Source organism: Macadamia integrifolia, unplaced genomic scaffold (assembly GCF_013358625.1).
Source record: "Macadamia integrifolia cultivar HAES 741 unplaced genomic scaffold, SCU_Mint_v3 scaffold1410, whole genome shotgun sequence".
NCBI lineage: Eukaryota > Viridiplantae > Streptophyta > Magnoliopsida > Proteales > Proteaceae > Macadamia > Macadamia integrifolia.
In genome coordinates, this window is record NW_024868193.1 from 112,331 (window position 1) to 138,867 (window position 26,537).

At 38.8% G+C, this 26,537-nt stretch overlaps 1 protein-coding gene across 9 annotated transcripts in view; it reads left to right on the top strand.

Moving 5' to 3' along the window:
• Nucleotides 1–3,216: 3,216 nt before the first annotated feature.
• LOC122063660 (flowering time control protein FPA) overlaps nt 3,217–26,537 on the top strand; it is a 44,516-nt gene continuing 21,195 nt past the window's right edge. For all 9 annotated transcript variants that reach the window (XR_006135432.1, XR_006135429.1, XR_006135431.1 and 6 more), the window contains exons 1-5: nt 3,217–3,357; nt 3,472–3,800; nt 17,540–17,785; nt 18,211–18,354; nt 18,569–19,563. Coding sequence is in view for 4 of the 9 variants with exons in the window: in XM_042627355.1 (XP_042483289.1) it covers nt 3,492–3,800; nt 17,540–17,785; nt 18,211–18,354; nt 18,569–19,563 (1,694 nt within the window). In the remaining 5 variants the exon portion in view is untranslated. The remainder of the gene's footprint in view (nt 3,358–3,471; nt 3,801–17,539; nt 17,786–18,210; nt 18,355–18,568; nt 19,564–26,537) is intronic.

Below are 26,537 nucleotides of genomic sequence, written 5' to 3' on the forward strand. Positions count from 1 at the left end.
CGTATGCTACATCGTATGCCTGGGGTGGGGTTCGAGCCGAGGTCCGAACCCGGTCAAAATCCCAAGTTTTGGCTCTCAGGTGGGTAGGACAGGTGGGTGCACCCACCTGAGTGACCCATCCAGCACTATTCACTTAATTAGGAATAGTATATAAGGCTTTATGATTTCTTTTCTTTCCATTTATTACCCTCGTACGTTTGGTGAGAAAAGTAAAGAGGAGAGAGAAAAGAAAGGGAAGAAGAAAGGAAGAGGAAGAAAGGAAGGATTTCAGTGGCGCCGAAGCTCGATCTTGCCATTCCGGTGCCGGGAGAGTAATCTTCAACTCTAGATCTACAGTTGGAGGTAAGAAGAGTTGGGTTTTATGAACATTCACCATACCCACGCTTTAAACCCTTGATTCGAGTATGGTTTCTTGAGATCTTGTAAATACCCTTTGAAATGATGAATCTAAGGTTTAATAGATGATTTATGTGTTGATCTTGAAGGATTTGAAGAGATATTGACAAGGTAGAAGAAGCATTGTGAGTTGGAAGTGATTTGAAGGGTTTGAAGTCATTTTTGGGCAAAGAAGGTAAGATGGTTTCCCTCACTTGAATCTAACCTAGATCTAGGTTAGAACCATCCTATAGGACTTGAAAGGTGTGAAGAATGGGTGGGGGAAAGCCCCATTTGATTCCCCAAAGAATGGAGAAAATGGAGAAGAGACAGTGTCATTCCCGCCAAAACCGGTGGGTACAACCGGCGGGTACCTACCCGCCTGAGGGTACCCACCTGAGAAGGCAGGGGGCCTTCAGGCCTAACCGACGGGTACCTTGTACCCGCCAGTCTTAGCCAAAGGGTCCTTGGCCCAACCGGCGGGTACAACCGGCGGGTACGCCCCTACCCGCCGGTCCCAAACCGGTGGGTATAACCGGTGGGTAGACAGCCCACCTGTCTTACCCACCTGTTTGGCCCCGAAGGTGATCCTTATGTCCGATCGAACCCAAATCGGACGTGTGACCTTCTTTTGACGTTCTAAACACGATTTTAACATCGGATTTCATTAATTTTGATTCTAAAATGGTGAAGTACTAACCCCGCTCAATTATGTTAGGTTCACCAAATCCTACCCGATTCGCTCCGGATCTCACCCGTACCGAGCGGGAATCCTTGTACGCTACAAGTAAGTGGAGAGAGGACGTTTGGCCTTGTTTCAAGGCATTTGTTTGGCATTCATATAACTATATCTAATCTAGTCATGTCATCATGAATATGCTATATAGATTAGTCATTCCTCACATTGATGTGCATATATGCTATGTTTACTTTTCAAATGCCAATTGAATGAGATGTTTATATGTTGAATGTGGACATCATGGTGCATAATGCATTGATAGACTAGATGCCGTTGTCGGCTTGGAAACGAATGCATTGGTGGCCCGTGGTATGGGACACGGAGGCACTATGCAGTCGTACTGTCATATAGGAGCATGCGGTATTAGGATTCTCACCATCCCGTGCTACGACCCTTCCCAACAGGGGTTAAGGTGTTGGGTTGCCATTTGGGGGGAAGCAGGGGTCGCGGTTGTCGAACACTGTGGCGGTTAGGCATTACGCCCGGCGAGTCATGTAGGACAGTCGGCAACCCCGATGGTACATTCAAGCGGGCCAATCGTACTGCTTTTAAATTGCTGGAGTCAGCACCTTTATTTCAGTTATTTACATTTCTGTTGAGAGCCGGTGGACGGCATTGTCTTTACTTTTCCGAGTACTCACGGTGGGCCTTCTCCAACAGCCCTATGGGCGTATCGCGGGAGGGAGTTCGTGGCTCGTACCCGGAGTATACGCGCACTGTGGTTGTAGTAGCACTTAAACCAAAGACTTAGTAATGTTGCTTAGGTGAATGTGAATTAAAATGTATAGCATGACATGTAGTGCATATGATGTGTTGTGATGTGTGGACTGTTGTGTGTGGTCCACCTTTCTACTTACTGGGCTAGTGAGCTCATTCCACGTGTACACCCCTTTTTTTAGATGATTTTGCAGGTCATGCATCTGAGGAGCATGGGGTGGGTCCCACCGTCGAGTTTCCTGAAGAGGACTGGTGGACCCCTGAGGAGTTTGAGCACGGCGTAGACTGCTCGTGTGAGAGCTGTGCTGCAGGACAGCAGTTCTGAGGCCGAGCTGATCTCCACCCTGGAGGCCGAGCTGAGCTCTTCTATGTGATGCTGAGCTGGGCACAACCCTTGATGCCGAGCTGATCTCCAGCCTTGAAACCGAGCCGAGCTGTGTACTCTGATGATTTTGATGATTTCCTGTATATACTTGATATTTGAACTTTATTCTTTTTGTGTATATATCATGCCTTCGGGCCCAAATGTATATAATTATTGTATCACCATTTGGGTATCAAGCATATGGGAGTTATTCACAGGTAAAACTTAGTCTTCCGCTGATCTGATGAACTGATGTTAGTGTGTGTATGCTGTGGTGGAATACAGTATCTGATGATCCTGGCAGGTTTGGGTTAACCGGTGTTAACTCGGTCACCGCTCCGGTTCAGGGTGAACGGGGTGTGACAGTATCGATTGTATCATACAGTACGTTGTGGTCATATAATGGTCAAGATGGGTCATTTTTCAGGAAAAAAAACACGATTTTTTGTTCCAAAGTTGTTGCTAGCCATTTTTTCTCTCTAACTAAAGTGGAAATCAAGGTTGGAAACTAGGATTTTACATTTATAAGACAATTACAAACCTTGGATTCTTAGTGTGATACTCTCAATTTAGTGTTTATGCATAATACATGTTATATATAATTTTTTTTTTAAATGTAAAAGTGTATAAAAAAGTGTTTCTTATCCATTTGTGTGCGTATCTTTGATACAATACCCTCAAATATGTATCTTAATTTTGATCGATTGATACGATAATCGATACCAATACTTTAATCCTGCCCTTGGAGAAACAATCCTTGAAACAAAGACCTACATAAAAAATTATGATTTTTCATTAGTTGCGACAAAAAAACAAAGAATGGATGAATCAAAATGGGGAAACAAATTCTCCTTTTGTGCACCATCCTAACTGTAGGAAATTAATTAAATTTCTTTTCGCATAATTTTTTTCTTGCCAATCTTTTCTTGGTATCCAAACACAGCCTAGTGCATAACCTTCTCCGGGGCAAGAGATCAGGGAAAGTATTTCAGAAAACCCTAAGTATAAATTAATCCCCCACGGGGGGCATGGTATCCTCTTCACGGTCTCGATACCTTTTACGCTTTTACGTTCGGCCTCTCAATCTGTGTGTCCTACGGTTTTCTCATCTCGTTCTCTAAAATCTCTTGTTGATTGATTTTCTCTGGCTTTGATACCTTCGGTAACTTAATTCATTCTTCTCACTTCAGATTTGCGGCTTTTTTTCTTCGCTTTTCGTTGTCCAATTCGTTATCTATATGCTTGCCTTAACTTTCTAGGGTTTCTGGTTTTTAAGGTTTTCTTCGGATATCGGCAATGCCACCACCGAACAAATCGAACATGGCGACTGAGCTAAATCCCAGATCGAGCCATAGTGGAAAGGAGACGGAAGAAGATGAAGCTCCTTCGCATAATCTTTGGGTAGGAAACCTTGCCCTTGATACGGGTGATTCTGATTTGATGAATATGTTTGGCAAGTACTGTGCGCTCGATTGCGCTGCGTATGCATCTAGAAACTATGCTTTCGTCTACTTCAAGCATCATGATGATGCTAGGGCTGCGAAGGATGCTCTGCAGGGATCCGTTGTTCGTGGAAATCGGATCAAAATTGAGTTTGCTAAACCGGTTCGTTCTACCCTTTCATGTATGTTTAATGATTGTAACGTGATTTGGGTGGTTAAATTTTTTCATTCAGGGATTGGGTATCTTGTAATTCAATTAAATATGGTTTTTGATTGGTGCCACTTCTGGCATTTGGACTATTTTCTGAAACAAACAGTCGTGCTTTTTTCATCGGCCATGGTTTAAAGATTGGTTTTTTTCATTATTCTGTTTATTCAGGCATAACCATTTGTCCGAGGATTGGTGAAATACACTGCGTTTTTGCCTTAATTTATGTACAATCGTGTCCAATCAATCAGTTTAGTTTGCAGCAGTAGATTCTAATATTAGGAAGTTGGAAAATCACATTCAGAACGAAAGTAGGGAGAAAGGGAGAGAATCTTTTTACATTTAGGTCAAACTGGGGTCCTAATAGAATTCAAAGAACTATAATGGCTCAATTTAACAAGGGCGTTCGATTTTTCCTGCTATGAAAAGGGGGGTGGGGTGACTCAATTTGTATCATTGAACAAAAAAGTGAGTGGAGCGTGTAGATTAAAGGAAATTCACATATATTTTTTTTAATTTTTTATTTTGCTTTTGGGTGATAGATTTGGTTAAGAGAACATATGAGGAGCTGAGCTTATCATCAATTTACAGCGTGATAGTGATTCACTGTCAAGCTTCTTAAATCAAAGGACGACTACTACTGCATAGAACAAATGTTGAAACAATTGAGCTATATTATTTTAAATTTATTTTTTGTTTTGAGATTATTTCAAATGAACTGGATTTACATAACAGTCATTGGATATGCCTTATATAAGTCAATGGTTGAAGAAGTTAAGCTTGAGGTATTTGGGCAGACTTGCAAAGCTTATTGTTGAAGAGAAAATGACCTGGAATTCAACAATTTGAATAATTTCTACCTTATAAGCGGAGAGGAGGTAATCCATGAACACCACCCCCTCCAATGTGGAAACTGTTCTGATGAAAAAAAGAAAAAAACTATTTGATGTGAGTATTAGATGACCACCAATAACTGTAAATGAAGTTTTAAGTAGTGTGCTCATACTACCCTACTAAGACTAGGTTCCTGCAGAAAAAGAAATTTTTTTACATATTGTACATGAAAGAAATCATTCTACCCCTCGACTTTGCTTTTTGAAGAAGCTGAGTGAATTGTAATGCTATTCAAAATTAATTTTGCCTTCCCAATCATGATATCTGTGCAGATATAGTGTACATATTATGGTAGGTTTAAAAGGGATCTGAACCATTTTAAGTGCGAGTGAACATCATATCAACCGAAATTTTGACAATTTATACCGGCTTCGAGAAAGGTCGAATGAAATCCTATGCGAAATACTTGGAAGTGTAGATTTCGATGAAATTTTGACGAAATTTCAGCAAGGTTTCATGCTTTCAACTCCTTTGCCAGAGAGCTCTAGAATTGTTGGAGAACCTCAATTTGTTTCACTTTCATTTCACCCTTAAATTAAGGTTTGGTAGTCAACTATGGAGCATTCACTTCAACATTTAGGGATTTTAAACATCATTTTGCCAAAATTTCCCAAATTTAAAAATTTCCACCTATAGGGCTGCTATGATAGACTTACATGGCCATCGTATGTTATAGGGTTCTTTAGTTCCCTCTGTTTTTTACAATCTAATGATGCAAACATGCTTAAATAGGAATTATTAGAAGTTTTAGGGAAAAATTTAATCATTTAGCCTCCAAAGACGATATATTCGGTTTCTACCGGGGTCAAAATCTTGGTAGAACAAATTTGCGACCTATGCGTGCACACCCGATGTATTTGTAAGTTGAGAACTACGTCTGATGGATCTTCTGATATGCAGTGTAGGTGTATAGGCTTCTTAGATAAGTTGGTATACTTTGATGGTACTATTTTTTAATTGGCTATTCAGCAATTGACTAGCATTGTGGGTTCTAATTTTTTGTCAATCGACTGACATGATGTTGGGAAAGATTTTTCTAGGTTACTTTAACATAGTTTGGCTAAGGAAATTTTGGTTTTGTTCATTGTCATGATAATGGAAGGATAAGAGAAAATCCAAGTAGTGGCATTCTTGTATTGCAGTGTTCAGGAGAAAAGAAACAACAGTATCAGGGAAGGTCAATACCACCCGATGTCTTCACTTAATCTATCTTCTCTCCTCTTCTTTTCTTTACAATCCATCCAACCCTAAGGTTTCATATTGAATTGAAATAAATAAAACAACGTGGCAATGAAGTCATCACTCTACTAAGATCTAGATGAGATCTTGAGGAGACACGAAATGTTAGACAAAATATGACCCATTAAAAGCCAGGATATCTCAAGACTGAAAAATCATCAGTACCACAGAGAGTCCTACCTTCAAGAAACAGAGGATCTATCTCTCATCTGTGTGACCCAGGTTTGTCAGCAACCCCTGGATGAGGACTTAAAGGTTTAACTGTGGCAAAAATCCTAAAGTCATGATGCTTAATATAAGAGAGGGTTTCACCTAATTCGCTAGTCACTTCTTGCTGAGTTGACTACTCAGTCCATTTTTTGGACTGTGTATGCGACATTGGTATGGACCTGCAGTGCTGCAGTAGCTACTTCATGTACTTGTTGCAAGATTCCTAAGTGATTTTGTAGCTTGGTTTCAGGTGCTTCTGTGGAAGGAAAGTCATTTAGAATTTTTGGAGTTGTTTCTTTATGTGTGTGTATTTCATGGAGAGCCTTGCTTAACTTACGATAGTACTTTCTGTGCATCAGAACTCTGTATGATGCATGCTTTAATCATTTAATCGTGAACAAGTGATTGATTGCGTTTGCGACTTTTAAATAAGTTCTGCAATTTCTCATTTCATTTGATGGATGCTTATTACAGCACTGAAGCTCAAAAAATTCAAATCTGATTTTATTTATTCTGTTTTAGTAAAGGTCCTTCTTACTAAAAAAAATTCTTTGAAACAAGTTGGAATTGGGTCTTTGCCAGTTAGTATTGAATAATTGATATAGGAGGTAAGCTCTGCTCTATCCATGGGAGATCTGTCTCATTACCTCATTATGTTCCAAATTCCTTTTAGTGCAAGTGATGTAGGTATGTTTTATTCATAATGCTTGCTGCTTCTATATGAACGTGTGGATTGAAAATTGACAGACTTCATATTATTGTGTTATACATTAAAAAAAAAAAAAAGAAGATACTCTATGATGTTGTTACAGAGTTTTGGTTTTTTTTTTTTTTTTTAAAATAAATGCCATTGATTTTCCCTGCTTGTCTTAGACACACTACTTATACAAAAGCAAACCAGGAGTGAGTGAAACTAAGGGTCAGTAATGCAGTTCAGGGTTATAAAAAGAATCTAGAGCCAACAAATACAACTAAGATCAACATAGAAGCCCGTAGGACTAGTATAAAGTCATCCAAGATAGAAAATAAGAGAAATTTACTATCTAAAGATCCAACAACAAGATTAGGTGGATTTTCTGGACTGTAAGGCTTCTTAAACAGACCTATCAATCGACCCAAGAATCTTGAAATCAGTAAGATATAACAGATGGTATCCAGGCTGCTCATATCTGAAGTTAAGTTCAAGAACTATGGAATTTCAGCAGAATCTGATGATTAGAATTGAAGAACAGTTCAATAATTATGTAATTGATCTTTGATAAACCTGATTTAAAAGGAGAAATTCAATTTCAGCAAAGATATAATCAGATTTAGAGATCAGTGCTTATTAGATAGATTGAGTTATTTATTTTATTCAGTGTGTGATAGTGTTTAGGGGTCCAAAATAGGAGTGGAATTAAGAATTTCAATGGTCTATATTTATGTAAGCACCCCCCATCTGTTAGATGTGATTTGATAATCAAGACGATTTTTTTTTTTGTCAAGGAGTTGTCGAGTTTGAAAAGTGGTCTGGTATTCCAGTTTTGGCTATCTTACCGCTTTCCTTCTAGTCTTCTTCTAGTAGTTCCATCTCCATTGATTGTAGACACTCTTCAATCCCCTTCCCAAGTGTTTCAATGTTATGTTTCCATGAAACTGAGGGATTTTACATAAGCATGGTTGAATTGAAATGGTCAAACCATGCGATACCCTTGAAATTCATTGAAACTAGTTGAAACCAGGAACAAAGTGAATTCAACCCTCGGTTTTGTCTCAGCCCAGCTTGAAACCACAAAATTTTGAGGTTTCGACTGAGATCTAACTATTGGTAGAAACTGATAACAAAACTCTACTTCAATAGAACTTCATAGTAGAGTACTAGACTAAGAATAAGATTCCTAGTGAGACTAGAGTTCCTAGAGAAACTAAGAATTCTGAAATTCTTGAAACCCCAAGCTGTTCTCCTTCTCCTGGCATTGTTACTGGTGCCTAGATACTACATCATAGATGACGTGGCAAGTTCCATTTGTTGTATAGGTTTGTCCCCGATGGATTGTCATATGTCAACTTTTGTGGTCCAACTCACCCTTTTAGCCTTACTTTTGAAAGCTTAACCATTTCTGACCCTCTTTTCCACCATGCGTAAAATGACCTGCTTGCTTACATAATGCATGATTCCATGTAGTCTTTGTATGATAGTTCTGAATACTAGCAAGTATAAATATTAGAAATGAAAGCAGGCAATTAATCTTATATAATGTAAAAAAAGAAAAAATAAAAAAATAAACCAAAAAAATGTGACTGCCCAGCTCACAAAGCAACGCTCAGGTGACCAAGGTGGATAACTTTTCTGGATCTCCAGAAAGGCAACAACACACCTTTGCCCTCCCCCTCCAGCAGTGCCTGGATGCCTATGCACTGTCTTGACAACTATGCTCTGACCTTTGAGCATGTTGATTAATCTGTACACTGATTGAACTTCAAAAATTAAATGGAGAACTAGTGGAATATACCTTACATAGAAAACTCAAATCCCTAGAGGGGAAACCTTTATGAAGTTTAGAATTCTCTAGAGAAGCTTCAGAATGATCTCTTCTACTAGACTTTGTTTTACTGGAATATCTTGAGCCAAATTTGTAAATATAGCTACTTGTACGTGATATTAATACATATACCCTTTCTTCAAAATTTAAACATACTTATGAAGAAGTTGGAGAATTTTCTTTAGTTTCGCAAAAGACTGCATAGTTTCTCTATATTTGACATGGAAGGGTGATTTGCAATCTTGACTGTAGGGTTATGTAGAACATGGTCTAGATTGGCTTCATGTCAAATTTCTGACTTAGATTCAATCATAGATTCCCTCATGTATTAACATATTCCCTCGTCATATCAGCCATTCATTTCTTTTCTCTACTGGGTTTTCAATCCTTATTTTGCCACATGGTCAACTCTGTTTTAACTGAAACTAGACATGTGAGCAGTGGACCTTTGGGTCCACCTTTCCACAAAATTTCATCTCTATCCAATCTGCCATGTGGCAGATATTTGTGTTAGTAGATCTGCTGGAATTTGAGAAACTTTTTCCATAAAAAGTTACTCGTGGCTTAACTAATTTTAAATATTTCATTGACAAATTTTTTTGGAGGCATAATTCTCCAAATAATTCATCCTTTTATAATGTTCTATATTGTCGACTTTATTTATATGATAGTACTTTTATAGATATAATACAATATAACTTGGAAAAAAGAGGAGAATTTCATCCAAGTTTCAAGAAAATTAGCACTTGTCATAAAAATAAAAAAGGCCATGACTTTCTTTATGAGGAATCATTATTATTATAACAAAGGTTTGTTATTTTTCCAAATGTCATAGAGCATCTATTCTGCCACATGGCAGATATGTCCATTCCAACCATTGGATAGAGAGGACATGGTCTAGATTAGCCACATGTCAAACTTCAGAGTCTAATTCAATCAAATACCCTTTTTCTATATTGGCACACATCCCGTGTGTGTATGCATGTGTTGTAGTATTCTAGAAATTACCATGCACTCTCCCAACTCTTGAGTGGCAACAGACTCTTTTGATTAAAGAAAAAATGTAAAGATCGATGGCTTGAATTTGTCGTGATTTTTGGAAACACCACCTTCCATTGTTGCATGGATAACTTTTCTTTCTTTATTTGTTTCTGTTGGATCATTCTAAAAACGAATAACATGCATATGAATGAACGTCGGATAAGAGAGCACATATAGAAAAAAAATTGGGGTGGGAGGGATGTTATACCTCATGCTGAAGTGTCCTGCCAAAGACCCTGTTGTGAAAAAGGAGGGGGATCAGAGGGTTTTATCTCTGATCCAAGGCAGAGCCAGGAAACATTTGTTCATTTTTTTTGTTTTTTTTTTTTTTTTGGGGGTGGGGGCAAGCAGTGCCCTCATGCACAACAGATCTACAAATATATGGTAGGTTTCATAACCATGCTTATGCTGGGTTCCATCACAAAGTAGAAAGTTATATTGTCAAATAGTCTGAGCCATATTTTTAGCGAAGTGAATCCCGAAGTGCTCAACAACTCTGATCCCGAAATCATAGGAACATTTTTCTCTATAATTATATATATATATATATATATACTAGCAATAGAACAATAGTTTTCTGCCGGCATAAGGTAAGAAATGTATTAACCCAAAGAGGACCAAAACAAAATCGAATGTTACACTGCTAGAATCCATGTTAGAATTGAATATGATGAAGTCAGACTTACAGTTGCCGTAGGTGGAAGCCCACAATAATTCACGAATTGGTTTTATAAAACCTTAACCGTAGACTTCATATTAGCACCATAGAGAGCAGTAATCCTGTGAGCAGCGACGTTTGGGGCACCCAGGAAAGAAAGTTTCACATTAGGTGGGGCATTTATGTCAGTTAGAAAAGTTTGCCATAATATGTGGAGTACATACTTTTATAGGATACATAGATATGGGAAAATGGTTTCTTTGGGGGAGCGTGGCCCCTGTGCCTAGACACATGGACGGAATGACCTGCCGGTCCCATGAAATGAAAAATAACGCCTCTGTTGATGCTTCCTCGTGCCCTCCCGTGCACGTGCAGGGCCACACTCCCCATAGGAAACACTCCCCCTATATCTCCCCCTATATATAAGGGAGGGGTTTCGTCTAACAGACCATAAAAGCAATAGTTTTATGGCAGTCAGATGGGACATGAGGGGTGTTTTGGGAACTGATTTCAGTAGGGGGTGGAGTTTTTATTCCTAATTCATGTTAGCAGGATGAGGAATTGTATCTATCATGTTGGCATCTTCTGTGGCACCCAAATTTAGTGCACAAGTTGCTGCCTTTCATGTTCATTCATGCATTAAGTTTCAGTCAGATTTACATTGCAAGTGAAACATAAAAAATCATTGACAAGTCAGTGTTCTGAAAAATAATTTGTGGGTAAAAATCAGGAGAAAATCTCTACCACTTGGTGGGCCTTTTGATTGAGACAGTGCATGAAGTTTCAAATATTGCTAATCGAAAGGGTACTTCACTAATCTTAGGATCTAGATTGTTCATATGAATCGTTCATATGGCTCAAGTTAGGGAGTCCTTTTGACTAACCTAACAAGATGGCCTTATTAGAGTTTTCACTCAATAAAATATGTATACCTTGAGATTCCACGCCTAATTGAAAGGTGAATTCTTCATATTATCTAGGTGTTGCCAAGGTGCTCCCTTTGAAACCAACCAGCCCCCAAACCTCCTGATATTGCTTTCCGCATGCTTTAAATGTGAATCATGTCTCAACCTCTATGATTCTATGTTCTCACATTTACACCCTTATGACATTTATAACCCTATGTTATATATACTTACATCTATAAGTTGACAGTTAGATCTCATAATTTCTTTTCATACAATTGGCTGGACAATATGGCCTGGGATATGAACATGTCACTCGCATAGGTCTGTACGCAGCTGGTACCTGCCACGGCTAATCGTGGTGCCATGACAACATTCTAGCAGATTCATTGCCAAGGGGAGTGACATTGGGACTTTTTGTACATTGGGAAGCATTGTATTGGCTATTTAATAGGTATCTATGTTGTGTGTACTAAGGGGAGGAGTCACTAATTAGTATTATATGGTACCTTTTGCTTTGACCCTCCTTCAATTCCCAACCATGATTCAAATGTGGAATTTGGTCTATATGTTGGCAAATGTAAAAGTATATTTTTCTATGGCTCCTTACTCAATATGATTTTGGGAAGTAAGAAGAAAAGAATGAGGATCTTCTAAGAACTTGTAGTTTAAACTGTGGTCTCTTGGCGATATATGTTGGGTGTTGAGAAAAACCATTTAACCTGTTTTTGCTAATACGAAGGTTAAGTTGAAGTGACTTCTTTGCTATGATTTAACTATTATTACCATTGAACTTGTGGACTTTGTTTTGGTAGCATATGGAAGTAATTACATTTCGGTCAATGTCAGCATATTTGCGACATTTAAACCATATCATGAAAATTTTCCCACCGCAGTAGGGATGCAGGTAACTATAATTCCTACGAGAAGTATAATGCTGGAACCTACTTGAAGAGTTGAGTGGAGAGAATGTCATGGAAGGTTTTTTCGTTGCAGAAACAAAAACAGATAAATTGTCTAGCAGCAACAGGAAATCAAGACCATTCATGGTATCCATGGTCTGTGGTTGCACCTGCTCTTTCTGTCAACTCAATTTTAACCCTTAAACTCCCTCCCCTCCCAACCACCAAATAAAAAAATGTTATCTAATGAAAAAGCTGTAAGGAAAAGAAATAATATTCAATGTCCAGATGCACAGAGTGGAATCCCTATAATGAGATGGATTTAAAATCCTACTAGGATTTGTCCAGGATGACCAGGACGACCAGGACTCTTAACTTCGCAACAGAACCCCTACTTTGAATCATCAAAACAAATGAAGGAAACAATGACAAAATATTGATATATTCATGTGGATTGTGGAACACTAAACCTCTCATTGGGTTTTATTAACCAGCACATTACAGCTTAACCCCATAAAATAAAAAGTCCATCAGAACCAATGTGACCATGCTTCAATCCTCAAGGTAAATCTTGAGAGTACTATGCATTGAATAGTCTACATTACTATCAAGAAGTGTTCCTTTATACTAACCAAGGTGGTGTTCCTTGGATTTATACTCTCTTCAAAAGGAGTGGAAGCTGATCCTAGCAAAATTACAATCTTTAGCTCAATTATGGCACCGATCACGAAATCTTGAAGTGCAAAACAAAGACAAATTTGAATAGATAGCAACAACAAACATGGCTTTTATTCTTATCAAGAAGAAGTGAGTTTGAGCGAGTGTTTGAAGTTGCTATAGATGCTTTACAGATCGCTTTGGGAGTAGTACTTATGCAAAGTGGCCATCTTATTGCTTTCTGTGGTGAGAAACTTAATGATGCGAAGTGACCCCACTCGACTTATGATCTAGAACTTTATGCTATAGTTCAAATGTTATGGCATTGGAGGCATTATCTTATAGGTGAAAAGTTCAACTTATACTAATCATTAGGCGCTTAAGCACCTTTACTCTTAAATGTCGGCTAGCGACTCACATGCCAAGTGGGTGATTTCTTTACCTGAAATCACTTTTGCATTGAAGTACAACGCTGACAAAGAGAATATTACTGCTGATGCACTGAGTCGCAAAGTGTTAACTCTTAACACATTCTTAGCGTAGGCAATTACTATTGTTTAGATAGGGCAGGGGCAAAGTTCATGGTATTGGGTTTCGACCCTTGGGGAGATCGAAGTTTCGGTCGAAACTTGGGAAATTTCGAGGGAACCAGAGTTTTTCGAGGGAATCAAAGAATTTTTCCTGGCTAGGTGGAAACTTTGGGCTTGACCTCCCCCCCAAGATTTTTTTTTCCTATTTTTTGTGTATATCCTATTTTAGCCATTTTTAACACATTCAGATAATTAGTTTCATGGAAAAAACACCTGAAGTCATACTTGTGGGGTGAACCAAAGTTTGGTAATGTAGGTTGAGTCGTTGGCTGAAAGTCTGAAACTATACTGCATAAGTACATAGTCTACATTATATGTAGTCTACAATCTACATAAGTATATAATACATAATGCAAAGAATTCAAAATAAATAATAATATTACATAATTGTAAGTTATCTTTCAACATTCAACACTTAAAAGTCAATTCCAAGGGGAGTCGAACCCATTGGTCAACTCGAAATTTCCCACATTTCTGTCGAAATGTGGGAATTTCGGTCGAAACCTGTGATTTTTTAAAGTCACAGGCTATATGGTATCGGAATCATGCGATACCGTCTAAATGTGGGAAATTTCGATTGTATCGCCCGAGTTCTTGAACCATGGGCAGGGGATTTGTAGCTGATAAAGATTTTTCCCAGATTCATCAGGAGTTACAATAGGGAGGACAACACATGTCAAAGGACATTGATTATGTGATAAAAAGATGTATATGCCAGCTTGCTTAAGGAACTAAACAAAACATAGGTTTGTACTCAGCTTTACCTATTCCCCATGCACACTGCTCACATATAAGCATGTATTTTGTGTTTGGACTACCTCCTACCTATTTTTCTTCCTTGTCACAAGACTTTTGATGCCTATCGTATTTCAAAGAAGTACAATTACATGGGTTGCCAGAAAAATATTGTCTTCGACCATTCTTTGACCATGACATCAAGTTTATGAGTTACTTTTGGAAAACTTTATGGATGAAGACTAATACTAAATTGTAGTTTTCAACCGCCTTTCATGACTGGACAGACAAAGGTGCTAAACATGAGTATGGAAAATTTCTCGAGGTGTCTCATTCAAGACTCTGAGAAGACTTTGTCAGCCCTCCCTTACAACTTAATTTGCTTATAATAGCTCAATGAACAGGACGATAGGATGCACACCATATGAGATACCTCTTGGAATTCAGCCTCGACAGCCTATCGATCTTATTCCTTTTCCATGCCAAGCCTGAATCTGCCTCGAAGCTGATGAATTTTCGTGCCATATGGCTATAACTGATTGTTGTCAGTAATATTGAGTTCATGTCGGGTGACATGTTTATGGTCCATGTTAATCCTGAGAGCTTTCAACCTAGTATTAACAGAAAACTCCACCCAAGGAAGATGGGTCCCTACAAGATGCTGAAAAGGGTGGGACCAAATGGTTATGTGCTTAGTTGCTTGATGATATGGCCATAAGCATTATCTTCAATGGGACTGATCTCTATTTTTATAAAGGACATCACTCAGATGAAGGTGACACTGAGCATATGCTAAGGATGCCCCAGTTACGACCATCCGTTGATGATGAGATTGAGGAGGTCTTGGATGACACCTATTCCATGACTCAACGTGGAGGAGGCCATTGTTAGTCTTTCCTTGTTAAATGGAAAGGCCATCCTAGCCACTAAAATGCACTTGGATTCACACTGATGATTTCAAATGTCTTAACCCGGATCTATATTAGTATTATGTTTTTTTTTTCACCCATTCGTCGGGGACTAATGATTTCTAGCCAGGGAGAGCTGATGCAGAATTAAGGACCTACCAACATAGGAAATCCAAAAAGAACCAGGCCTAATGTGGCACAGTTCTGTTAGGAACAGCCTTGACGTCACTTTGTTATAGTTCAAGTTGCTTTCATTTTATTTTAAGCATTTAAATTCTGTTCTGGTTGAACTGGTGAGTCAATGGCATTTAAGTTTTGTTATCTTTTCTTCAATCGAGCTTAATCATGGGTACACATTATCTTGTCATTTTAGGATTTTAATTAGATGGGACTTCTTGTACGTAAGGTCGGTTAGGGGGTTTCCTAACCTTTTTTTTGGCCTTCAAATTTCAATATTGTTGTTTCTGCTTTGAGAAACAGTGTGGTTTTGTGGTGATTTAAAATGCTGGATTGGTGGTGAACCCAATCACAACTTGTGGTGGGAAGCCCAGGTTGTAGATTCTTCTTCCTATCTTCTTCATTATCAGTTTCATTAAAGAGCTTATTTGTTCCTGCATATCAGTATACAGAATCAGTGGTACCTGCAATTTGTCTTCTATTTTCTGGTTATTACATCATACACAGGTCAGAATTCTGGTCTGTTTCCACAGATCATATTCGGTCAGTGCCCTAAATCTTCTCCTATAACCAAGTTTTGATTTTGGTTGATGAATGCTCTATTCCCATTTTAAGTTGGATTCAACACTTGCTATTTGGGAGGTTATTCAAGAAATGATATTTGTTGATCTGTTAAGTCTTAATCTGTAGCATAGATTGTCCTACTGTTGGGTGTATTGTATCTGAAACCCGATATTAAAAAAAAAGAAAAAAAGAAAAAAAAAAGGTCGACTGGGCAAACTTGAGGTCTCTTACTTGAACTAGGAATTGACCATTCCAGCAGATCCGATCCTTGGTTCAGGCTGAAACTTTCTTCAACTATTATAGGCCATTAGAGGAGAACTCAACCTGCAATATCTGGCCATCTGAGTTATTTAATTTGTTTTATGTGATTTCTCTTAAATCTGGAAATTTGGTCTTCGTTTTCGATTCTGTTTTGGTTGGTACTGTTTATAAAATCAGAACCACATTACGGATGCTACATCCATATTCAGTACTTTAATTACATATTAGTTGGAAACTAAACTTCAGACTGTTATTAGTGATGTGAGAGCAAGGGATACTATCGAACCTGCAAGAGAGAGGAATGCGAGAGAGAGAAGAGAGTGCAACCGCTGGAGAGAAAGGAGATTCGTGATTAGGTCAACTAGACCACCACACCTCCAATTTATAAATTACACATGGAAGAGAGAACCCAGAACTGCAAGATGAACCTATCTTTTCCAATGGTAAATGCATGGGAATGTGAAATGTTGGGCACTGATTACTTAAGGTGCCAGAAGCTATCCTGTGGATTTGGTGCCCAACAATTTTATGTTAATTGCCAATGCCTGTATAATTGAAAATCTGAGTTTTTCTTTGGTCATCATGTCCTCCTGTTATTTTGGTACATCATTTGCACATCCCCAAGGAATCGTTTGGTATCTTGTGCAGTATCAAATACAGGTGGAGTGGAACCAGTTTATGGTTCCAGATAAACAGTTCTCACGATAGGTGGGTACTGGTGCTGGTGGGGAGGGATTTTAGGGTGTAATTGAACACCAAACAGATTTGAGATGCCATCTTTCATAAAAAAATTATTTTGAAAATTTTGAATTTCTATTTTACCATTTAACTGTAATTCAGTTATGGGCTGGTGGTTAACCCTCATAATACATGTATTACTGGTGCTTCTTTTTGTAATATATATGTTACAAGAGGGTGTCTGCTTAATTCATGTTCCATGTGTAAGTTCAAAGATTGTTATCTTGCTTTTTAGCCTCTAAATTTCTTTGTCAGGTAAATAATTTGATAGGCACTTGATTGATCTTCTTGTTAGGTTACTGACTTTGATGGGCAGATGTGTTGCTCCATAGGGCGTACCCATTGCACGAGGGCCACAAGGCTCCTGCCACTTTGGGGTCTGGCGAGGGAAAAAATGTACGCAGCCTTGCCCCCGCTTTGCGGAGAGGCTGTTTCCCAACTAGACCCTGGAGCAACCTTACTGTTGCTCCAAGGTCCACCCTGAGATGTGTTGCTCCATATTGTAAAAAATTAATGGTATTCAGCTCTCATCAATTGTTTGTGACATAGCCCTTTTGAATTTTATCTTCTTGTTAGGTTACTGACTGTGATGTGCTATCATTCAAGATGTGTTGCTCCGTATTGTAAAAACTTAATGATATTCAGCTCCATCAATTGTTTGTGACAGTTCCCTTATCAATTTTATTTTTGCAGGCTAAGCCTGGCAAACATTTATGGGTTGGTGGGATTAGTTCATCTATTACCAAAGAGCAAGTAGAAGCTGAGTTTTTGAAGTATGGGAAAATTGAGGAGTTCAAATTTCTTAGGGACCGAAATTCAGTGCTTATCGATTATGTTAAGTCAGAAGATGCTCTTGCAGCCTTGAAAAGTATGAACGGGAAACGTTTAGGTGGTGAACAAATACGTGTGGATTTCCTGAGGTCTCAACATTCTCGAAGAGTAAGTAGTTTCAGATTTACGAATTTAATTTTTTAAAAGTTTGCATGATAACAATTGTGGATGTCTTGTGGTTATGTCCTGCATGTGTGAGGGGCATTAATTCTCCATCCAATGGGTTGTGTGGGATATCTTTGGACAAATGTGATCATAGATTACTTCTTATTTCCTTTTCTCGCACTAATGCCTATTCTGATCCGAAGATAAATATCTTAAGATCGAATGGTGAGAGAATACTGTTTCTTCTTATCTGATTTATGTCTTGTTGATTAGCGAGGCGGGACAAGCTATTGGTGGTTTATAACCTCTCCATATTTGCTTTGTGTATCTAGTGCCATTATGTACATTGTAATAAATGTCTTGTCTGCTAAGTAAAAGTTGTCCTTCTATTCCTGTTTGGTTTTGATTTCTTTTTCTGATATCGGCAGGACCATTGGTCGGACTTTCATGAATCAAGGGATGGACCTTTTAGCAACAGAAGGGGCATGGGACCTCCAGAGCCATTATGGATGCCACCAGATGCCATGAGAAATTTCTCTGACTCATCCCAGATTGGCCTTAAGAGGCATATGGTAATTCACGACTGTCTTCTCTGTACCTGTCATTTGGATTAACTTGCTTCTGCTGCTTGTATTAAGTATTACAGACTTACAGCCATACACTTTAGAGATGTTACATTATTTGGCTGGCTGCATCCATATGTGGTGCAGTCCACTATACTGATTCCTGATGCAAACTGACTAGTGGATTGACTAAATGTAATTTTCTCTGTCATGTTTGCTACAGCCTTCTCAATCGTTGGGCAGTCGTAGAGGAGAAGGCCAACCAAGCAATGTTTTGTGGATAGGATATCCACCGTCAGTTCAGATTGATGAACAGATGCTTCACAATGCCATGATCTTATTTGGAGAAATTGAAAGAATTAAAAGTTTCCCATCAAGGAATTATTCGTTTGTTGAGTTTAGAAGTGTGGATGAAGCTCGGCGTGCCAAAGAAGGTCTGCAAGGGCGTCTTTTCAATGATCCTAGGATACAGATTTTGTTTTCAAGCAGTGAATCTGCACCTGGTAAAGATAACGCAGCATTTTATCCAGGAATAAAAGGTCCTAGGCCAGATATGTTCTTCAATGAACCTCCTTTTGGTCCTGGACCAATGGACGCATTTGGTAATCCTCGCGTGATGGGACCACATAATTTCCCTGGACCACTACCTAGTGGCATGCCAGGTCCAAACATGCTGATGAGGCCCTTTGGTCCTCAAGGTGGATTTGATCCACTTCATCCAGGTCCCGAGTTCAATGATCTGTCGGGGCTTGCCCATAACTTCCCAGATGCTAATCCTAGTAATCACATGGCTCCAAATTGGAGAAGGTTATCTCCGCCAGCACCTGGCATGCTCCCTTCTCCTGCACCTGCTATGTGGCCACCCATTAGGCACTCACTGGGTACATGGGATGGATATGACTCTAATGCATTTCAAAGGGAATCCAAGAGGTCAAGGATTGATGGTCCTCCACCAGTTGATGATGCTGCCTTTGCTGTTAGAAAGATGGATGGCCAGGCAATTGGGGGTGAGCCACCATTTGGGTTTGGACCACCACTTGCAAACACTCCAAGTCAGATCCGCCAGAGTCCTGCAGATGGAAGGGTCCCTAGTGGAGGGCCTTCTGGCCAGGTTCTTCCTGATAATGATCACTGTTGGCGTGGCATTATTGCTAAAGGTGGAACTCCTGTTTGTCATGCTCGTTGTGTACCCATTGGAAACGGGATAGACTCTCAGCTGTAAGAACTCTCTTCCCTGGACTCTATTATATTTTCTTATAATAGATCTAAGTAAAATGTTCATATGATTGTATGGGTTCAGCTAATGTCGGTATATGATTACTGAACTTAAGCATGTCAGGATACCATAATATATTCACGTCTGATACATATGCTGATAATAATATTTCAAATGTAACTTATGATTAGTCTTTGATTTGAATTATTTTTGTACAACCAATTAAATATTTCATGTACATGTGCTTTCTTTTAAACACTGTCAGCATAGGTTGCTTGGGATTTTTCTTTCTTTATTGTGTTCTGGCTTACAACACCTGAATTAATTGGTTTCACTTAAAGAACACTTTTCCATTCTAGTGCTTCCCATTCCATGAATGAACTTCTCTTTTATTCTTTCTAGAGAAAAATTTTCTTCCTCTCTTTTTTGCCCTTCCATTTGTGTGCTTGAATTCTGAACTGTTGGCCTTAGCTTTGTTGACCTACTTTCTCTCTCTCTCTCTCTCTCTCTCTCTCGGACTGGACTTAGATGAAATTTTTATACAAACACACAAACACAGGAGTACACTTTTTTTGTATTTTAGACATTTGAGAAACTTGTCTTACAAAATGGGATGTTTCGTTTATGCAATGGACTTTATGTGTATGACAACGTTTCAGGTATGTTGAGTTAAATATCTCAGAATTCCAATCCAAGACTGACTTGTCATTCTCGCCCATCTCTAGGTTTCATAGGGTTTTTCCCTGCAATTTGCTCCTGCCATTCCTGCCTTGTTCAGAATGCAGATCAGTTTGTGGGACAGATTTGGATATGTGCCGGAGCTGTTGCTCTTTCAACAAACTCATGCTTAGTGATTGATAATTCATCATTTTAGGGGAATGTGAAATCAGTAAAACAGCACAGTTCCCTTGAATGGCAATGGTGGCCCATCTTGCCCTACCAAGATGGGCCTATTGAGATTGCTGATGCTTGATATCTTGATGTAGGACCAAAGACTACAAATATGCTAGACAGGCCTGTTCTTATGGTCCCATGGTAATTTTAAGCACTCATACAAAAGTAAACATAAATTCAGCCTTCAAAGATGCTAAAGGTGCAGTAGGGCTGAAGAAATTATCTGTGTTTTGCTAGAGCATAGAAAATTAGAATTACAGTAGTAGAGATGAGATAAGTTGATGCAGGCAACCCTCTTAACTGGGCCTGATTAAGCCTAATTTCAAGGCTTCAATGAGTCATATGGACTTTGTGTTTTCTGATTTTGGGTTATTGGTTCTAAAGAATGTTTTAATGGGTATGTCAGGGATATTTTTAGGTGCACGAAATTAGATTGTAGTTTCTAATGTTTATCTGTTTCTATTTTTCTAGAAGATCTAGGCTAGATTTGGCCTATATTAAGCTGCCTGCTATTTGGTGTGTTTTTATTATGTTAAAGTGCTTTTGAATCTGGTTCCTAAAAAAAAAAATAGAAACTCTACAAAGTTTTTATTTGCAGAATCCTTGGTTCCCAAATTTAGGAAATTAAGAAAGTTTCTGAAGTTTGAGTTTGCTAGGAATAGAAGGATCTGTTAGTTTATAGGTAAGGGGTCATATCAGTTTTGTGTCACATGGATTTTGAGATTAATGAATGACAATCCTTGGAGTCACTGGTTGGCAATTTCTATGGAGCCCTGTGGCTAAATCCCATGGTCACAGGCTGGCTGAAAAGAGCATTATTTGATGCTGGCTTCCCTCCTTGAAATTTCTCCTTTCATGGTTCAATTTCTATCATAGGTCAGTTCGAAATCATCTCTCTGTTGCATGCGACTGCTTTTTTTTTATTCAGTTTAGGATTTCTGGGATGCACCATCAGTGGTTAAATGATCCAGGAACAAGTTTCTGGGTCGGTGAGAAAGTGCTGGGCCAGAAAGGGGGGTTTGGTTTCCTGAATTGTGAGCCTGACTGACAGAGCTAAACAGCAAGGGCTTGAGAGAGAAAAATGATTCTGTCTGGACTTTTGGAACTTATCTAGAACTTGCATCTGAAATTAGAATTTTAAGTAATAATCAACTTCGAGAGAAGTTATGCTTTAAGATTTAGATCACTTTGCACTGGTTTCAGGAATTGAATTTGAGTTAAGAAGTTAAATGAAACAAAGCAATAGAAGTGTAGATTGAATTTAGTGATATTACTAATGAAAGTCGCCAGGTTTCAACCATAATAGGCGTGGGAAAGGGGGGGGGGGCGTGGTTCAAATTTTTGGTGAAAAAGACAGAATTCATGGCAAATTTTGGTTTCATTAAAGGTTGAAACAAAATACTGGTCCAATTCACTAGGTATGCAGAATTCTGGCCAAATTTCAGTTTCAACTCAGCTTCGGTATCAATGGAAAGCAGTGCATGTAAAAGCACTATTCCAATTAGAATGGGTCAGAATTTCGACCCATCTCGTTAAGTTTTGAGTGGTTTTGCTTGTCTGATGGGGAAAACTCCAAAAAACCCAAATTTTTTTTTTTTTTTTTTTCATATCACCTACATTTCTTGGCAGAACAAAGTGTTGGGAGTTGGGACGACTACATCCATAGCTCTCTAGGTGTAGCCCAGGCAGTCAGGCCTTTTTTCGAGTCTAAGGCGACAATACACCTTGTTGACACTTCAGTTTACGTTGATTTATGTTTATTGTTTTGTTTTTTTATGAATATATTATATATCCTATACTTTGTTTAATGTTGGTTTTTCTCATATTAAGTCATTACTAGCACAATTATATCATATTGCATTGATGTTGTTTCTATGTTGCATGTAATTATAATTATATAAAATTATCATTGCTATATTCAATATCTGCATGCCTGGACGGGCTCCTTGTTGACTAGACGCCCCTCCAACGCCTTGGGTCTCCTAGCTATTGTGACAACCTTGAATAGTGAATACAATGCATCTACAATGACAATTTGCCGCATTTGAGCACGATTTGTGCAAAATTCAAACTTAGAGGTAGAAGTATATAATTTTCCCTCAAGGGTTTCGAGCATTCCCGGAACTTTGTGTGCTAGTGATATAGAGTTGGAGGAACGGACGAACGGGTTTTTTTGGGGTGTACTCTTTTGCACGTACTTATTAACACTTACTATCAAATGATTTTTCTTCATTCCTTGATGCATATTTTAGTTGTTTTTATTGAATTTTGTGTGTTCTTATAATAAATTATATATATATATATATATAGGCTATATTTGAGAAACTATACAACAGGGACAAGGTATGACGTACACTACCAACGTAGGGTACGAAACCGAACTACCATTTTGAGTATGTTTATTTATTTTTTACAATATGAAGGTTCCATTATGTTTAGGGTGCTTAATTAGGGTTTGCTTGAAAGTTATGCCAAAATATGGTCATTTGACCATGGCCATCTGAAATATATAAAGTTTCGGTCGAAACTTGAAATATTTCTGTTTCAAACAGGGTTGAAACCAAGGTCGAACCCAAAATCTTGAACTTTGGGAGGAGATTGGTGTTAGGACTTTTATGTGGGCTTAACTGATACCAATTGATCCATTGGGCCTAAGCAGTTATAGACCCACTCTGATTGGGAAATTTCTGGCCCAATCTATCGTGGGAGTGGGATAGGGTTTTATGGTTTTTATTATAAATAGAAGCTAATGGTCCCTACAGTCGGCACTTTAACACCTTCATGGTTTTGGAAGCACAGACTCCCCCTCACAGGAGTAGTGCTTATGTGAGAGAATTCCAACGGTGAAAGGCTACTGAAGATCTTAGCTAATGGAACTCCATTGTGTAGTTCTTCATTGTCATCTTCATGGGACCAATCTTTAAGCACGTGGGACAGAGGTTCGTGATCAATACTTGTGAGGGCTTCTCAACCTACATACATATACTCTTCTATTCCCATTTATGGTTCATGTAATGGGGGTGTCCCATTGATTATCATAGATACGATCAATCTATATGCTTTATATGTTCTAAGATCCGCGAGGGGACGATCATTCTGATTAATTTCCCCAACAATTGGACCGAGGATTTTCTAGTTGGTGCATTACGGTCTGAGCCTGATGAATTTAGGATCGGGTTTGAGTTTCATATATATATGAAGCATGCGCACAGGTTGATGTTCAATGTATATACCCAAGGCTGAAATGGGGTATGGTTGGGCCGGGTTTCTTAAAACCCCAACCCAACCCTAAGTCCCCTTATCTAGGCCCAGGTTGGTCCAACCCTAAATCTGGGCCTGAAAAATCCAACCCTAACCATGAGTCAAGGTCGGGCTGTGTTGGGTAGGTCGATTCCTTTCTCTCTTCTGTCACCTCAATTTAGTAAAAAAAAAAAAAAAGAGATGCTGTTGTTGGGAAGTAAAGCTTGAAGTGGAAAAGTGACTTTTGATGTTCTCTTTATTAGATGAGTGAGCTGGACCTTTGATGCAGACACGATTGCACTTGCTTGGTTGGACCAGCATGACTAACTTTGAAAGCCAAGAACTAAGAAGAACCGGTCCAACCCAGGGTTTTGGTCCAACAAGGGTTGGGAATGAAATTAATAGTTTACTTGCCTTTTATTTTATGCATTTTATTTTCCAGATTTGAACGTAGGAGTTGGGATTTCGTTTTTTGCATTAGTTTCCTTTTATGGTTGTTTCCTAGTTTAGGCTAGATACTATTTCAGTTGAGTTTATAATTTCATGTTTTTTACTTTTCTATATAGCGGCTGTAATCGATGGACAAGTTAGAGTGAATTAATTTTGAATGAGAATTGGTTAAAATTTGTGCTATGTGAGTGTGTGTTTCCTTTTCCCACCTGCTATTCTAATCCTCCCGTTTTTCACTAAGGCCCTCCATTAAGCTGGTATTAGAGCAGAAGGATCTTTCCTTTGTTCTCTCCCTATTCCACTTCTTCTCTAACCCTTCTTTGTCTTACCGTCTTCCCCTCTCCTCTCCCCTCTTCCACTAAAACCCCTCTTTGCCCCATTGAATCCACAGAAATCCCAACCCCTTTCGTTTTTACAGGAGAAAAAAAAAGAAAAAAAGAAGCAGCAACAACCCTTCATCTCCCTTTGATTCCCTAGAGAACAAGCCATACCCTCTGTTTTCCCTTTCTAGGGTTTCAAAAATCGAAAAAAGAAAAAGAAAGGAAGAAGAGAGAAAAAAGAAAAAGAAAGGAAGAAGAGAGTACAGAGAGAAGACCGAACAAAAAAAAATGTGCAACAGAAGAGGAGAGAGAAAAGAGACCCATACCTATTTGTGACTCTTTCGCAAGTCACCCTCTCCACTCGGTTTCCATCGAAGCCATGCCTCCTCCAACGTCCAACTGCTCCTCGATCTTTTATTGCTGGAGAACTTGCTGAGAAACCATTGCTGCTAGTTTCATCTCCAAAAGGGAAGAAGACTCCCTTTTCTCTGTCAGTATTTTGAAGTTCTGAACCCCAAAAACCCCCTTTTGTCGATTTACATTCCTTCTTTCCCTATCTGCCCCTCTTTTCTGTTTATTATCTTGTCTTAATTTTTATTTAGTTACCATATTTACCCTTGCCTCCTTCATACATTCTAAACATCATTTGTTCTTATTGCACTTCCATAGGTACGGTCGTGCCATTCACTAAAGGATTTCTACTAATAGTTTTTCCACCCTATTATAAACTTCTAATTATTTACTATTTTGCCATTAGTGCTCTCTTATTATTATTCATCATGGTAGCAAACAATGATGTCCTCCAATAGCTCAACTCCTACAAGGGTGAAACAGATGCCAAATTTGATGCCCTCATAACCATTATCACTTCTCTTCAAACAATGATGGAATCTATGCAAACTAGCATTGATCAATTAATGGTTGCAGATAAAGGAAAGTGTCCCATTCAATCTAGGGATTCTTCCAACAACACACCATAGGTTCCGTCATTACCACCACCACTACCATATGGAGCTGGTCGATATGATGATGGAGCGGAAAGAGCAGCAAGATAGGATGCCCTTGATTTCTATGGAGATAACAATACAGAACTGTACCTCGATTGGATTCCAACTTAGAGACATTCTTCCGGTGGTATGAGTTGATCGAGGCGTGAAAGACCTATTTGGAGAGGCTAAATTGAAAGGCACGACCTGAGCTGGTGGATTAAGCAACAACAGAACTAAACCCGAGGCATTGGATTAGTCACTACTTGGGATGAAATGCATGTAGTCATTAATCGTAGATTTTTGCCTCTCTTAAAGCGCATGCACCTCAGGTCTACACAGTTGAAATAGGAAAATGTGACTGTTGAAGAATATGTTGTTGGATTTTATTATTTTTCCACTTGATCTGATTTTGAGTGGGATGAAGAAGTATCGGTCGCACAATTCTGTATTGGTTTGCACCCTCAAATTAGTGCTGCCCTTACATCTAGTCGACTACCTACCATGGACAATAATGTACATGTAGCATATTAGGTTAAAGAAAGTCTATAATGTGCATACAATCGGAGAACCTTTACAGATACTTTTCCTCGAGGTACTGGATCCATTCATCAAGAGCCTTCTATGTAGGAAAAGTCATTCAGCAGCCCACAGGCTAGTGCTTCATCTATGGCATCTTCATGACCTGGCCGCACTTATTCTCCACCTCAGAGTGATTCAAACTTGTCAACTTCATGGCCTAATCGTCCATACTTTGCACCTTGGTGTGGTGGTGATAATCTTTTTGGGGCGACTAAGTTTATTCATCGATGCTTTACATGTAAAGGAGATGGATATTTCAGTGCTTAGTGTCCCAACCGTTTGCTTGCTTTTATTGATAAGGATTCTCCGATACATTGTATTCCCGAGGAGCAACTTGGTTTTGACAGTTGATTTAAGGGAAGAGCGTGCATCAGGTGAAGTCCATGACACTTCCAATGATGAAGATTCATATCCTTTTTATGTCATTCATGTGTTGACTACTTAGTCATTGACAATGAATATTGGCGCCGCAGTAGTATTTTCCAAACCCGTGTGAAGTGCAAT